Genomic DNA, 16,451 nt, shown 5'->3' on the forward strand with positions numbered 1-16,451 from the left:
AAGACCCAATACAGAACTTGAACTATATGACCTGCTTACTTTTCTTTAAATAATTATAAAACTATTACAGTATATTTTTAAATTTTGATATAAAAAATCGTTATGGGGGTATTGTTGCTAAACCGTCATAATTCATAGGTTACCATCTGAAATTTAAAGTTGGTATAGTTATCCATTTATCCACTCAACAAATATCTCCTATAATCTCTCCAAGACAAACAATATTTTATATATATATATATATATATATATATATATATATATATATATATATAGAACCCATTAAGTCTAACCACCATCCAAGTCAATATCCACCGTTGGATCATGCTGAGATGAAATCTCAGCCGTTTAAACTCCAAAAAAAAAATAACCGCTATAGTGGCGATTTAGAGCGGTTTATGACAGTTTTTTTCCTTAGCTGGTGGTTACATCCTAAATCCTAATTTCCCTGCCCATTATCTCCACAACTGCCCATGATCTCCACAACTCTAACCATTTCAGTTGAGAATATATTCTTATATAATGTACAGAAAAGAGGCTCACAAACAAAAAAAAAATCTTATTCTACAGATCTTGGAATGAATGTTGTCAAGGCAAATGATCATCTGAATTCTTCCGAGAAGCACACCAAGCTTTTAATAACTGAAGCGTAAGAATTTAGCTGGATCTTTCTTTTATTGATTTGCATTGACATTTTGTTATATTATGCTGTATAAATAAAAATTAATTTGCATTTGCACCCCGTTTCTAGTACTGATGCGGATAGATCCAACCTCTTTATTTATCTCTTAATTTATTTAAATTTAATATTTTATCTTATTTAGTTTCCTTTTGAATTACAATTCCTATCATATAAATAGGATGTCTAGGGTTTATGTTTGAGTCAGTTTTTGATTGAATTTTAATAGAAAAGAACGTTGTTCTTGGAACCTTTGGTTCGATTTATCGTCTTTGGTTAATCGATTGTTCTTGAGCCATTTGAGTACGCTTCCGATCCGTATCATTTGGTATCAGAGCTTTTGGTTTTCAAATGGCTCTACGTGGAAAAGAAGAAACTTTCGTTCGTAGATTCGCCGCCGGAGGCAACGACGGAGTTCCTTTTAATCCGCGAGGATATGGTGATCATTCTCGTAGATTCGCCGCCCGAGGCAACGAGATTGTGGATCATGAAAACTTTCGTGAATCATGTGATGGTTATCATCCCCGTAGATTCGCCGCCCGAGGCAACGAGGATCCTGACCCTATCTATGATTCTTTTCCCGTATTTGATGAGTATGAGGATGATGTGTGGTATGCTTGGGCAACCGGTGGTTCATATCGTTGTGGTTTCGATGAAGCCGTGAGATTGAATGAGAATTCTTTGAGTCCGAAGATCGCAGATGGGTCGACCAAGAGAGGTGATCTGGTGGCTATGGAAATTCCACATATTGAGCCGAAAATCATGGGAAAGTTGGATGATTATTCGCTAAACAAGCAACCTGGTTATATGAAAATTCAAAATAAGGTGATTTGGGAGGTTACCAAACTTGAGGATATGTTTTCCACTAATAAAGATAATAATGTTTTCTTTCCAAACAAGAGTGTGATTCATGAAAATGACATTAATAAGGTGGGCCCCAATGTGAAAGATTGCGTGAATTTGACCATTGAGTTCATGGCTTCTTTGCAGGAAAAGATTCTACGTGGGCTCTCAATTAATAACAATAGATTAGTGGATTGTGGTGTCCCAACAACAATGAAAGATCCATACAAGGCTGCCAACATTGTTGTTTTTTCTACAGGTCCGAATGCAATAACAAAGGCCCAAGTCTTGCAAATTAAATCTAAAATGTTCCCCGATTTGGGTTCTAAAATACAATTCGGTACGATTCCTCATGTCCATGGTTTACAACTACGTGGTCATCTAGTTAGAGCGGATTTATTTAAGCTGGTCAAATTAAATATGAACGAGGTACAACTTGATGTTCCTTTTGATCCTGGTGGCTTTGGTTCGAAGACAAAACTCGAGGACGAGTTTTTTTGAAGACGGGGAGAATGATGCGGATAGATCCAACCTCTTTATTTATCTCTTAATTTATTTAAATTTAATATTTTATCTTATTTAGTTTCCTTTTGAATTACAATTCCTATCATATAAATAGGATGTCTAGGGTTTATGTTTGAGTCAGTTTTTGATTGAATTTTAATAGAAAAGAACGTTGTTCTTGGAACCTTTGGTTCGATTTATCGTCTTTGGTTAATCGATTGTTCTTGAGCCATTTGAGTACGCTTCCGATCCGTATCAGGTACTTTATCTGTATTTTACAATACATTATTAGTTTTTTTTTTACTTGCGTCTGTTACTAATTCTTTTTTGATTGCATTATTTAGATCATAGACGTGATGGAGCAAGAGCAGAAAATTCATTTACTCTTATATTTAAGGAGTGAATTAATCGGTATGCAAATCTTCAAAAAAGGTATATAGGTTTTTTCTACTATTAGATATAGCAAAATGTGCATGTTAGGCAACAATTCAAAACGGGCCAAGTTGGGTTAACCTTAAACATAATGGTTTTGGTGACCAATAACACAAATTTATCTTTGAACTATGTTTTGTATCATTTTTACCTTCGTTGGTATTCTTTTGTTACCGATAATTAGGGGTGTTCATGTTTGGTTTAAAACTGAGAAACCATCCAAACCAATCATCGGTTTGGTTACATGTTTGGTTTTTTATTAACTTTCAGTCGGTCGGTTTCAAAAAATTCCAAACTGTAGCATACGGTTCAGTTTACTGATACCAAAAATCGGTCGTACGAAACCGGACCATTTGTTTGATAATATATTGAACTTAAATTAAAATAAACTAGCTAAATAAGACTTGAAGTGGAACCATTGGGCGTTTATATTAGCTTATCCCTATATAGGCTGTATGAAAATTCATAATGTCTATGGTCTATTCAAACAAAACCTCAATATTTTAGGTTAGTAATTAGCATTTTGGGGGTTTTAGTTTTTTTTTTTTTAGGTTTTTTGGGGGTTTTAGTTAGCTTTGGGGGGGGGGGGTTAGGTTTTTTTAGCTATTTTAGGTTGTATTCACATTGGTTCTCGTGGTTCTCGCAATAAAGGTGGTTCTCGCATGAACCTTACCCTATATATATATATATATATATATATATATATATTATAAATCCCTGGTTGCTATTGTAGACAATATTCTTATAAGTACAGTGACTTTGTTTATGTTGTTACTTGGACAGGGGCAAAATTGCAAAGGCTAAAAGACTGATGATGTTGAAACTGGTAATGGTTTGGTTTAGTTTGGTTTCAAATTTCAGCGGTTTGGTTATGGTTTACAATAATCAAAAACCGTTTATGGCTTAGAGTTTTCTAAAAAACATCAAAACCGAACCGTGAACACCCTTACTAATGATGATACTTGCAAAGCGTGAATTGTTTACTTGAATATGCTTTTAAATGAATAATTGGATGTCAGTTGAAACGTCGTACTTACTTAAAGACTTTTTATCTTGAAACATTTGTACTGGCCGATAATCATATTATAGGTTGATAACCGGTGCCCAAATGTTTTCAAGTGCGAAATCAATTATCAAGCACTGGTGTTTGCACCAGGTGGAGATCTTATAAAGGTTCAAAGAGTAGTTTGCATGATCAGCAACAACACAGTAGTTGCCAAGGGGTTGCAAAAAATGTCATATTTTGTAATATTTGTTGAGGTAAGTAACAATTTTTTGTAATTTTGCTCATCACATGATATTTCTTCTAAAAGACCCCCTTTTAATATACGAGTTTGATAATATAGTTTGATAAAAGAACCTCATCGCATTGATACACAAGACAACACACAACAAGTCTTAAGGGGATATATGAAATTATCCCTTTTGGTTATATAATAAATTTGACTACGTAACTTGTACTTCTAAAATATTTTTCCTAATAAAATTATGTGTGCAGCTATCAAGACCTTCATGCTCTAGAGGATGAGGTCAAGATTTTTGCAAAACCACAGACACGAAAGTGTAATTGGACTAAACCGAGAAATGCTAAAAATTGAGTCGTACATAATATGGCTTATTCATAGTCAAACTTGTCTAACAAGTGTCTTTTTATACTTTCATAGCAAAAGCACTTCTTGACCAAGACTTTAGAGTTGACTGGATGTGGACAATGCTACACCATTGACCTCCTAGATAATAACAGTGAGATAAAACCCGATCAAGATATAACAATCAAAATAGACAATGGAAAGTCATTCAAGTGCTAAGGTTTGACACAGAGGTAATGAGATCCACATGAAATGTATTCATATATATATATATATATATGATGGTGGGGAAATAACTGATGCATATTCATGATGAGTTTCAAATGCAGGTGGAACTGCCTGACCTTGATCATGGGGATATTTTGCAGTATCAAGAGCTTCATTACGTGGGTGGGTAGGGGGTGGGTGGGGATGCTTGCAATTTTGACCCATTAACATGATAGGTTGATTGTATAATTTATATCTCTCACAATAGCTAACATTGAAAACTTACCTCCAACCTTACTTTAATAGATTTTTAGGCATAAATTACATTTTAATATGAACATTATAAAGAAACATTCTGCACGTTTTGCTCTTTTCTAAACAAATAATGTTTTTGTTTAGAATTCAACTAAAAATAGATGATGCCACTCGTCCACCAGAAAAAAAAAATTACTGTTTAAACCCTAAGTTTTTTTTTTGTATTTTATTTATTTTCTTAAGTTGCATTTTAAGATTAATCATAAGTAAACGTACTTTGTATATTAGCGAAAAAGAATAGTGCCAATCATCACATGCCCTTTTTCACTTGGGTGGTGTTTTTCGTTTACTCATTTTCAAGTTACGAATTTGAAGTATCCAAAGTACAAAAACTAAAATGTAACACCCCGTGTTTTCCCAAAAGTCAAAGTCAAGAGTTGACTGTTATTGAAATTAAAGATCAATAAAGATTAATTTCATTTTAGTTTCATTTTGATTTTCGTATTATTTGGAGTAAGTGTTGTATAATCAAACTAATCAGCCGATAATCGAACTGTGAATCAACGACCGACTGTGAATGATAGGAAGTAACAATGCAATAAAGCTAGTCAATCAATAATCAAGCTAATCAAATCAATCATCGAACTCAAGTGTGGATAATTATAATGCTTTTATACGTGTGTGTGTGCCTTACGTGTTACTTGTGCATGCTTACTTTATGTTAAAGTGTGTGGTGAATCAATCAAAATCAATCAAGAATCGAAGGATAATCAAACTCAATCGAAACCGACTTTGAAAATAGGTTGTAAGGATGCTTGTATGTTAGATATAGTAGTTGGGACTGAAAGTAATTTGAATAGGAACTCTATCCTACTCTACTCCTCAATTATCGAACTCGAAATATCAAAAATCGTCGCGAAACACTCAAAACCAGGCAAGCCGATCGAACAGGGCAACCTGATCGAACAGGCTAGCCGATCGAACAGGCTGTTCGATCGGGCAGCCGCTCGATCAGGGATGCTGTTCGATCAGCCAACCCTTTCCACTTTTGGAAGCCTATAAATAGGGCTGTCCTTGTCAAGCTTTCCACTTTTGGAAAAGCTCTGACCGACCAGCCTTCTATTCTCGCCATTTCTCAGATTTCTCTCAAACCCGTAAGTATTTCACTCCAATCTTTGTACAATCTTGTTCATTAATCGATTCTCCATCTTTCTATCTTTCAAAATCTGAATTCCAACCGTGAAATCACCAAGATCTAGGTGTTCTTGGGTGATGTCATCATGGTGTTCTTCAAGAACACTAAGTTTGGCATCATTCCACCATGAATAACTTAGATCTAACCGATTTCCACATAAACAACCTAAAATCTACCAAAGATCTTAACATTTCACGGTGGAAAAGGATTGAAAGACGGGTTTTCATCTATCTTTCAACTCTTTTACACTCAAACCGGTGAAAACGAAGCTTGAACCGATTTATAAACCATTCTAAACAAACACATGGTTCAAGATTCGGACTTTACCCCGAGATTTCCGATTACAAGTTAAACGTCAAACTTAGGTCCTTGAACGCTCCCTGACCGAGCTTGGGTGATTCCAGCCGAGTCAGTGAGTAAGGTAAAGGCTGAGGTCTTTATGGTTCAACTTGTAATCAAACTATCTCTAAAACATCACCAAGTAACGGGAAATAACCAAGTGCTAGATGACGGACTAACCAGGTCAGAAGCTGGCCGAACGGTTAGGCTATTCGAACGAACAGCCCAACCGAACGACTAAGCCAGCCGATCGACCGGGCTAACCGATCGACTAGCACCTGGGCCCACAAACTCAAAGTGTAATATTGACAGGGTTCTATTCGATCGATCGAGCCACTCGATTGTAATCAATACTACTCGAATCATGAGATACTACACTTCAAAACACTTGACTTTTCGAAACATTGGAATGTCACCCGATCGAGAATGCCAACCGATCGAGTGACATGTTTGAAAACAATGAAGTGCTAGCCGATCGGTTGGGCTAACCGATCGAACAGCCCGTTCGATCGGCCAACTGGAAAGGTAATGCTGCAAAAACTTCAAAAGTTCAAACCATCATACACAAACACATCCTTCTCATCAAAGGAAGAAACAATCCACTTGAAAGAACCAGCCGATCGAGCCAGCCGGCCGATCGAACGGGACGTTCGAACGGACTTTAACCCAATCGAACAGCCCACTCGATCGAACAGCCGTCCGATCGAATGGTCTATCCGATCCAGTTTCCACTGTTCACTCTTTCCGCATTACTCATTGTTTTGTTATCGAACTGTTCAGGCTAACCTATTCTCAGTGCTCCCTTCGACCCACGACCAACCACTGTGAGTATACTCGATCCCTTTTTGCTTTCAGCACTTTTGGGTGTTACATACGTAATCTATCAAATTCACAAACGACACAAACTATTTGAACGCTAACCTACTTGCATGTATTACTTGACTAAATGATTGCTGTTTATTATGTTTACACGTGGAGTGCTATCTGCCTGCTTTAGCAACGTAGTACTATAGTTTGGACTCAGCACCCGTTCACACGGGGGTTGCTAAGGACAATTACTTGCATGGATTACAGTGGTAATCATGTATTGCGAACTGTCTCGGACAGTCAACTCGAAGTCATTGGTATCGATGGTCCCATGTTGATAATTTACATGCATCGTTTGCCCTTGTGTACGTGCTTGGTTATGCGTAAACTTTTCGAACTTTATATGCTATATCAAACTTGTGTACTCACCTTTACATTATATGTATTGACTTTTATTTTAACGTATGTGACAGGTGTTTAAGCTACTAGCGTGCTAGGGAAGCGAGGCAATAATAAGCTTCTAGGAGCCTGTGACCTTAGGACAGTGTCCACATACCTGCTCCAGGGCCATAATTATCTGTAGATCTTGTACTGGCACCTGTAGTCAGTAAGATCTACAGTTAGCCGTCTAGAAGTCTTAAAACAATATTTAAATTCGGTCTGTAATAATTAAGAACTTGAGTTGTCGGAACAGTTCCCATATTGTTTAGTTGATTTCTATGATAACTTGTTATTATTTGGGACACGGTATGGGACGTGTTATATAACTGAATTGTATGATAGTTGTTGTGGAAACTTCTGAACAATCTGTTTCGCTCAGTGCCGCGCCCCGATGATTCCGCCATCGGTTGGGGTGTGACAGATTGGTATCAGAGCCATAACTATAGGGAATTAGGTTAGACACGATCTAGTCCGGATCGCTGTCTTAGAGACCTAGACTATAGCTAGGAACCAAGAGACCAAGTTTATGTGCTTATCTTATGTTGTTTCCTTCTATTCTATCATTACATCCGAACTCCGAGCTAAATTTCGTAATTTGGACGGGATTAGGAGTGAAACCCGCGAATTCCTGCCTAAATTACAAATTTTGCCAACCACTTTGTGCAAATTTCTATCAACAAACGGGGGAGAATTATACCAAATCAGGGCTGAAACCCGTAATTTGATGAAAACTTTCCTCTAAATTTTCTTAAAACAAGGAAGAAATTGCTGAGCTAGGGGTGAAACCCTAACCTTGGCAGTTATTCCAACTTTATTTTATCTCGCCAAGGCAATTGACGGACTCCAACGACCTGAACTCACGAGTATGGCCTAGAATGCGCATGCATAATGCCCAAGAATCGAGGCAGAAACATGTCCCCTAGAGTCGAAAGTGACGACAAGTCAACTGTGAATAGTCAAATTGCCATGGTTAGTCAAAGTCTAGTAGCCGCAGACAATCCATTTTCCGATTTGGAGTGTTGCTTTGTTGATTTTATATGATTTACCTGTTTACGTGTTTTAAGATTCGTTGATTGCTCCATTTGTTATCAATCTGCGTGACTTTTGTTGCTACCCTATCTCGATTCAAATCCCTGTTGATGTGATCTAAACGAAACCAGTGTGCTATGCTACACTATACGACTAAGTTAGACGATACAATGTGATGCTATCCGATATGCAAAATGAACGACACTCGACTTGTGGTTATAGGTTTCTGTTTTCTGACAGCCTCTGTGATAAAAGTGCGTACGTGGTTAGGAAAGTAAGTGCTCTATTTGCTTAATTGCTTATGTGCTCTAATTGCTTCTGTGCTTATGTGCCTCTATGATTGTGAGCTTATGTGTTTATATGTGTTACGTGACGTGAGATGCGACGTGATTCTAAGCTTTAGTAAACTAAGACGTGCGAGATTCGAATTCGTTGTGTTGAGCCCTATGGCGATGTCTATTGCAGACCATGTCGTCATCATCAAGAACTCGCCAAAACCTTTCCCGTCAGGAAAAGAGAGACCGACGTCTCGCCAAGCTCATCTCAAGGTCTGTAGCGAAAGCTGTCAGCGAGGTGTACGAAAACACAAGCAAGTCGTCGGAAGAATCCCGAACCCTCACTGAATCCAGCAAGGCTCCGTTCAGTTTCAAGCAATTTAAGGCATGTGGACCGAAGGAGTTCACCGGTGAAGAGGGCCCTACAGGCTTATTTCACTGGTTTGACTCTGTGGAAGTTACCCTTCGTCAAAGCGGATGCCCGGATCATCTTCGAACTCTCAATGCTACCGGTGTCTTCCAGTCGCGGGCATTGGACTGGTGGACAGCCGAAAGGAATAAGCGCGGGAACGACGCTGCCTACGAGCTGACGTGGGAGGAACTGAAGGCTATCATGCTGGACGAGTTCTGTCCTCCCCACGAACGCCAAAAGTTGGAGGATGAGTTCTGGACCATCAAGCGGAAGGAGGGCGACAACGCTGGTCTCACCGCCCGTTTCAAACAACTGAGCATTATCTGTCCAGACCAGGTCAAGACTCCCGAGATGACCATCAAGAAATACATCCGTGCTCTTCCGGATTGTGTTGCAGATTTTGTGTTCGCCGCCAAACCCGCATCAATCGAGGAAACCTACCTACTCGCTGCCGAGATTAACGACAAGCGAGTTAAGGCTGGTGTCTGGGATAAGCCATCCAAGTCATTGCATCAAGTGACTGCCGCATCAACCGACAACCCTACTGCTCAAGCCTCCAAGTCCTCGAGAAGAAGAAAGAAGAACAAGAATTGCGCCGCCGCAACCAATGCTGCTCCTCTTCAGTCAGTACCGCCACAACAGCAACAACCACAGCGCACTGCGCCAGTGATCAATGCGCCGCCGGCTAAGCGTGCGTACACCGGCCCCCACCCACTCTGTGCTACATGTTCTTATCATCACCCGGTGGGTGTGGCCTGCCGTTACTGTGCCCACTGCAACGTTTACGGGCATTTCACTGCGAATTGCCGCTATGGTCCTCGTCAAACGCAAGCTCAAGCCGCTGTTAACCAAGCCCTGCTACCTGCTCCTCAAGCTCCTCAAGTTCCTCAAGCTGCACAGGCCCCGGCAAACAATGTTCGGACCTGCTTTGCATGTGGTGACCCTAACCACTTCGCAAACCGGTGCCCGAACAGAGTGGTGAAACAAGAAGCTCAACAACCCCAGCAACAACAACAACAGCCTCAACAACAAGCCGCTCACGCCAGAACTTTCAACATCAACGCACGTCAGGCTCAAGCTGACAACAACGTGGTCAATGGTACGTTCCTCGTGAATGGTATATATGCATCATGTTTGTTTGATACTGGAGCCGATAACTGCTTTGTGTCATTTGAATTTGAGAAGCTTCTTAGACGTAAGCGCTCTTATCTTTCGTCACCCTTCGAAGTGGAAGTCGCTACCGGAAGAACCATTGCTGTCAATTCTGTGCTCCGTGATTGTACTCTCGAGCTCAACAATCATATATTCCCGATTAATCTCATTCCAATGCAGCTCGGAAGTTTCGATGTCATAGTAGGCATGGACTTTCTTCGTGAAAACCATGCTGAAGTTGTGTGTTCCGATAAGATGATTCGTTTTGTGCTAGCTAGTGGTGATATTCTATGTGTTTATGGTGAAACTACTGCAAAAGATCTCAAGCTCATGTCATGTCTTCAAGCTCGCAAATATCTCCGCAAGGAATATCGAGCCTTCTTGGCCAACATTGTTGTAGCAGAGACGGACAAGAAAAGGAAAGTTGAAGTCAAGGATGTTCCTGTTGTCCGAGAATTTCCTCAGGTGTTCCCTGATGATCTTCCTGGATTACCTCCAAGTCGTGATATCGACTTTCGAATCGACCTTATTCCAGGAGCCAACCCAGTGGCCAAAGCTCCGTATCGACTCGCTCCATCTGAGATGCGAGAACTCTCAAACCAACTCCAAGAGTTACTTGAAAAAGGCTTCATTCGCCCGAGCACTTCTCCATGGGGCGCACCAGTCCTTTTCGTCAAAAAGAAGGACGGGTCGTTCCGAATGTGCATCGATTACCGGGAATTGAACAAGCTGACCATCAAGAACCGATACCCTTTACCAAGAATCGATGATCTGTTTGACCAACTACAAGGTGCTCAGTGTTTCTCCAAGATTGATCTACGTTCAGGCTACCATCAGTTACGGATTCAAGAGGAAGACATACCCAAAACCGCTTTTCGAACCCGATACGGCCACTACGAATTTGTTGTCATGCCTTTTGGTTTGACCAACGCACCCGCGGTCTTCATGGATCTGATGAATCGCGTGTGTAAACCGTTCTTAGACCGTTTCGTCATTGTATTTATCGACGATGTCCTGATTTATTCCAGATCGAGGGCCGAACATGCGCAGCATTTGCGATTGGTTCTCGAGTTGCTTCAGGGAAACCAACTCTACGCCAAGTTCTCCAAGTGTGAGTTCTGGTTGGAGGAGGTTCAATTTCTGGGTCACATTGTGAATAGTCGGGGTATACACGTTGATCCTGCAAAGATTGAGGCAGTCAAGGGATGGGTTACGCCAAAGAATCCGTCAGAAGTTCGCTCTTTTCTCGGATTAGCCGGTTACTACCGGCGATTCATCGAAGGGTTCTCAAAGATTGCTGTACCGCTTACCTCCCTTACTCATAAAGACAAGCCTTTTGTGTGGGGAACCGCGCAGGAGACTGCTTTCCAAACCCTCAAACACATGCTGTGCCATGCACCAGTTCTTACACTGCCAGACGGAAGCGATGACTTCGTTGTCTATTGTGATGCTTCAAACCTTGGACTTGGCTGTGTTCTCATGCAACGAGACAAGGTTATAGCTTACGCATCTCGACAGCTCAAAATCCACGAGAAGAACTATACAACCCATGACCTCGAGCTAGGCGCAGTTGTCTTTGCCTTAAAGATTTGGCGACACTACCTGTATGGTACAAAGTGTACGATCTTCACCGATCACAAGAGCCTACAACACATCTTTAACCAGAGAGAACTCAATATGCGTCAACGCCGATGGGTAGAACTTCTCAACGATTACGACTGTGAGATCCGTTATCACCCAGGCAAGGCGAATGTAGTTGCAGACGCCCTCAGCAGAAAGAATTACGTGATAGGTGTTCGAAACATCCAGGCTCAGTATAACCTCGAAGCTCTCATCCGCGAAGCACAACACGCTTGCTTTAACGAGCGTACGTTGAAGAAGGAACGAATCTATCACGATGGAACTCAGCTCGTGAGCAAAGCCAACGGGATATTCTATTATCTGGACCGAATCTGGGTTCCGAGGAGGACAGATTTGCGAAAGATCATCATGAACGAAGCCCACAAATCCCGATATTCCATTCATCCCGGTGCGGACAAAATGTACCAGGACCTTCGCTACAAGTACTGGTGGCCTGGGATGAAAAGGGATATTGCTCTATATGTTGGTAGCTGTTTAACTTGTGCAAGAGTCAAGGCTGAACACCAAAGACCTTCAGGCTTACTCGAACAACCGCCGATACCCGTATGGAAGTGGGAAAGCATAGCTATGGACTTCATAACTAAGCTTCCGACCACGCCATCAGGTCACGACAGTATTTGGGTTATAGTCGACCGTCTAACCAAATCAGCCCACTTTCTGCCAATACGAGAAGACTATAAGGTGGCCAAGTTAGCCCAAATCTACACCGACGAGATCATTAAGAATCATGGTACGCCTCGAGACATCATTTCTGATCGCGATGCTCGGTTTACATCGAGATTGTGGGAAACTTTTCAAGCAGCTCTTGGTACGACGCTGAATTTGAGTACCGCATTCCACCCGCAAACCGACGGGCAGACTGAAAGAACGATTCGTACTATTGAAGACATGCTCCGTGCGTGTGTTATCGATTTTGGTGGTAGTTGGAGCAAACACCTACCGTTGGTCGAATTTTCGTACAATAATAGCTATCACTCCAGCATCGAAATGGCACCTTTCGAAGCCTTGTATGGTAGGAGATGTCGCTCGCCTATTGTATGGCACGAGGTCGGTCATTCACAATTGACTGGGCCCGAGATTCTGCAAGAAACGACTGACAAGATCCACCAGATAAGGGAAAACTTGGTGAAGGCCCGGGACAGACAAAAGATGTACGCCGATAAACGACGCAAGCCCCGCGAATTTGCAGTTGGCGACTACGTACTCTTAAAGGTATCACCTTGGAAGGGAGTAGTCCGATTCGGCAAAAGAGGGAAACTTGCGCCTCGATTTGTTGGACCTTTTAAGATTCTGGAAAGGATCGGTAAAGTTGCCTACAAACTCGAATTACCGGAGGAACTCAGCAATGTCCACCCGACTTTCCATATTTCAAACCTTCGAAAATGCGTAGCCGACCACGACGCAATAATACCACTCGACGATCTTCAGGTCAATGAGACGCTACACTTCGTGGAAAAGCCTGTCGAAATCATGGACCGACAGACCAAGCAACTCAGACGCTCTCGCATTCCTATTGTAAAAGTACGATGGGAAGGCAAACGAGGCGCGGAGTTCACTTGGGAACTCGAAAGTGACATGAAGGCCAAGTACCCGCAGTTGTTCAGATAGATCTGAAGCATCAAATTGGTAAAATCACACGGCGATGTACGGTTCTCGGCCTAATTTCGGGACGAAATTCCCTAAAGGAGGGGAGACTGTAACACCCCGTGTTTTCCCAAAAGTCAAAGTCAAGAGTTGACTGTTATTGAAATTAAAGATCAATAAAGATTAATTTCATTTTAGTTTCATTTTGATTTTCGTATTATTTGGAGTAAGTGTTGTATAATCAAACTAATCAGCCGATAATCGAACTGTGAATCAACGACCGACTGTGAATGATAGGAAGTAACAATGCAATAAAGCTAGTCAATCAATAATCAAGCTAATCAAATCAATCATCGAACTCAAGTGTGGATAATTATAATGCTTTTATACGTGTGTGTGTGCCTTACGTGTTACTTGTGCATGCTTACTTTATGTTAAAGTGTGTGGTGAATCAATCAAAATCAATCAAGAATCGAAGGATAATCAAACTCAATCGAAACCGACTTTGAAAATAGGTTGTAAGGATGCTTGTATGTTAGATATAGTAGTTGAGACTGAAAGTAATTTGAATAGGAACTCTATCCTACTCTACTCCTCAATTATCGAACTCGAAATATCAAAAATCGTCGCGAAACACTCAAAACCAGGCAAGCCGATCGAACAGGGCAACCTGATCGAACAGGCTAGCCGATCGAACAGGCTGTTCGATCGGGCAGCCGCTCGATCAGGGATGCTGTTCGATCAGCCAACCCTTTCCACTTTTGGAAGCCTATAAATAGGGCTGTCCTTGTCAAGCTTTCCACTTTTGGAAAAGCTCTGACCGACCAGCCTTCTATTCTCGCCATTTCTCAGATTTCTCTCAAACCCGTAAGTATTTCACTCCAATCTTTGTACAATCTTGTTCATTAATCGATTCTCCATCTTTCTATCTTTCAAAATCTGAATTCCAACCGTGAAATCACCAAGATCTAGGTGTTCTTGGGTGATGTCATCATGGTGTTCTTCAAGAACACTAAGTTTGGCATCATTCCACCATGAATAACTTAGATCTAACCGATTTCCACATAAACAACCTAAAATCTACCAAAGATCTTAACATTTCACGGTGGAAAAGGATTGAAAGACGGGTTTTCATCTATCTTTCAACTCTTTTACACTCAAACCGGTGAAAACGAAGCTTGAACCGATTTATAAACCATTCTAAACAAACACATGGTTCAAGATTCGGACTTTACCCCGAGATTTCCGATTACAAGTTAAACGTCAAACTTAGGTCCTTGAACGCTCCCTGACCGAGCTTGGGTGATTCCAGCCGAGTCAGTGAGTAAGGTAAAGGCTGAGGTCTTTATGGTTCAACTTGTAATCAAACTATCTCTAAAACATCACCAAGTAACGGGAAATAACCAAGTGCTAGATGACGGACTAACCAGGTCAGAAGCTGGCCGAACGGTTAGGCTATTCGAACGAACAGCCCAACCGAACGACTAAGCCAGCCGATCGACCGGGCTAACCGATCGACTAGCACCTGGGCCCACAAACTCAAAGTGTAATATTGACAGGGTTCTATTCGATCGATCGAGCCACTCGATTGTAATCAATACTACTCGAATCATGAGATACTACACTTCAAAACACTTGACTTTTCGAAACATTGGAATGTCACCCGATCGAGAATGCCAACCGATCGAGTGACATGTTTGAAAACAATGAAGTGCTAGCCGATCGGTTGGGCTAACCGATCGAACAGCCCGTTCGATCGGCCAACTGGAAAGGTAATGCTGCAAAAACTTCAAAAGTTCAAACCATCATACACAAACACATCCTTCTCATCAAAGGAAGAAACAATCCACTTGAAAGAACCAGCCGATCGAGCCAGCCGGCCGATCGAACGGGACGTTCGAACGGACTTTAACCCAATCGAACAACCCACTCGATCGAACAGCCGTCCGATCGAATGGTCTATCCGATCCAGTTTCCACTGTTCACTCTTTCCGCATTACTCATTGTTTTGTTATCGAACTGTTCAGGCTAACCTATTCTCAGTGCTCCCTTCGACCCACGACCAACCACTGTGAGTATACTCGATCCCTTTTTGCTTTCAGCACTTTTGGGTGTTACATACGTAATCTATCAAATTCACAAACGACACAAACTATTTGAACGCTAACCTACTTGCATGTATTACTTGACTAAATGATTGCTGTTTATTATGTTTACACGTGGAGTGCTATCTGCCTGCTTTAGCAACGTAGTACTATAGTTTGGACTCAGCACCCGTTCACACGGGGGTTGCTAAGGACAATTACTTGCATGGATTACAGTGGTAATCATGTATTGCGAACTGTCTCGGACAGTCAACTCGAAGTCATTGGTATCGATGGTCCCATGTTGATAATTTACATGCATCGTTTGCCCTTGTGTACGTGCTTGGTTATGCGTAAACTTTTCGAACTTTATATGCTATATCAAACTTGTGTACTCACCTTTACATTATATGTATTGACTTTTATTTTAACGTATGTGACAGGTGTTTAAGCTACTAGCGTGCTAGGGAAGCGAGGCAATAATAAGCTTCTAGGAGCCTGTGACCTTAGGACAGTGTCCACATACCTGCTCCAGGGCCATAATTATCTGTAGATCTTGTACTGGCACCTGTAGTCAGTAAGATCTACAGTTAGCCGTCTAGAAGTCTTAAAACAATATTTAAATTCGGTCTGTAATAATTAAGAACTTGAGTTGTCGGAACAGTTCCCATATTGTTTAGTTGATTTCTATGATAACTTGTTATTATTTGGGACACGGTATGGGACGTGTTATATAACTGAATTGTATGATAGTTGTTGTGGAAACTTCTGAACAATCTGTTTCGCTCAGTGCCGCGCCCCGATGATTCCGCCATCGGTTGGGGTGTGACATAAAAAGTTAATTTGTCATGAGTTAAAGATTCTTATAAAGGAAGACACAAAATTGTTTCGCGAGATTTTAAAACAACTATTCTTATACCTATCGGTACCTCGCATGAATATTCTTATGCACGACAAGGGGTCTCAAAAGAATATTATTGGTA

At 41.1% G+C, this 16,451-nt stretch overlaps 1 protein-coding gene across 2 annotated transcripts; it reads left to right on the forward strand.

Annotated features, from left to right (window-relative positions):
• The first annotated feature begins 565 nt into the window (after positions 1-565).
• Positions 566-4,541, forward strand: LOC118490119. Of its 2 annotated transcripts, XR_004888178.1 has the most exons (7): positions 566-649; positions 1,670-2,285; positions 2,371-2,458; positions 3,242-3,284; positions 3,548-3,718; positions 4,123-4,280; positions 4,377-4,541. XR_004888178.1 is itself a non-coding variant. In XM_035987344.1 (2 exons), exons 1-2 carry the CDS (start codon positions 1,031-1,033, stop codon positions 2,021-2,023), a joined length of 828 nt encoding a protein of 275 aa, XP_035843237.1. In that variant the 5' UTR covers positions 724-1,030; the 3' UTR covers positions 2,024-2,224. The 2 variants fall into 2 exon arrangements, 1 of the variants encoding a protein (XP_035843237.1); XM_035987344.1 differs by lacking the exons at positions 566-649; positions 2,371-2,458; positions 3,242-3,284; ... (1 more) ...; positions 4,123-4,280; positions 4,377-4,541 and adding an exon at positions 724-1,504 and having other exon boundaries at positions 1,670-2,224.
• Positions 4,542-16,451: the final 11,910 nt, after the last annotated feature.

This window comes from Helianthus annuus, chromosome 3 (genome assembly GCF_002127325.2).
Source record: "Helianthus annuus cultivar XRQ/B chromosome 3, HanXRQr2.0-SUNRISE, whole genome shotgun sequence".
NCBI classification, from domain to species: Eukaryota; Viridiplantae; Streptophyta; class Magnoliopsida; order Asterales; family Asteraceae; genus Helianthus; species Helianthus annuus.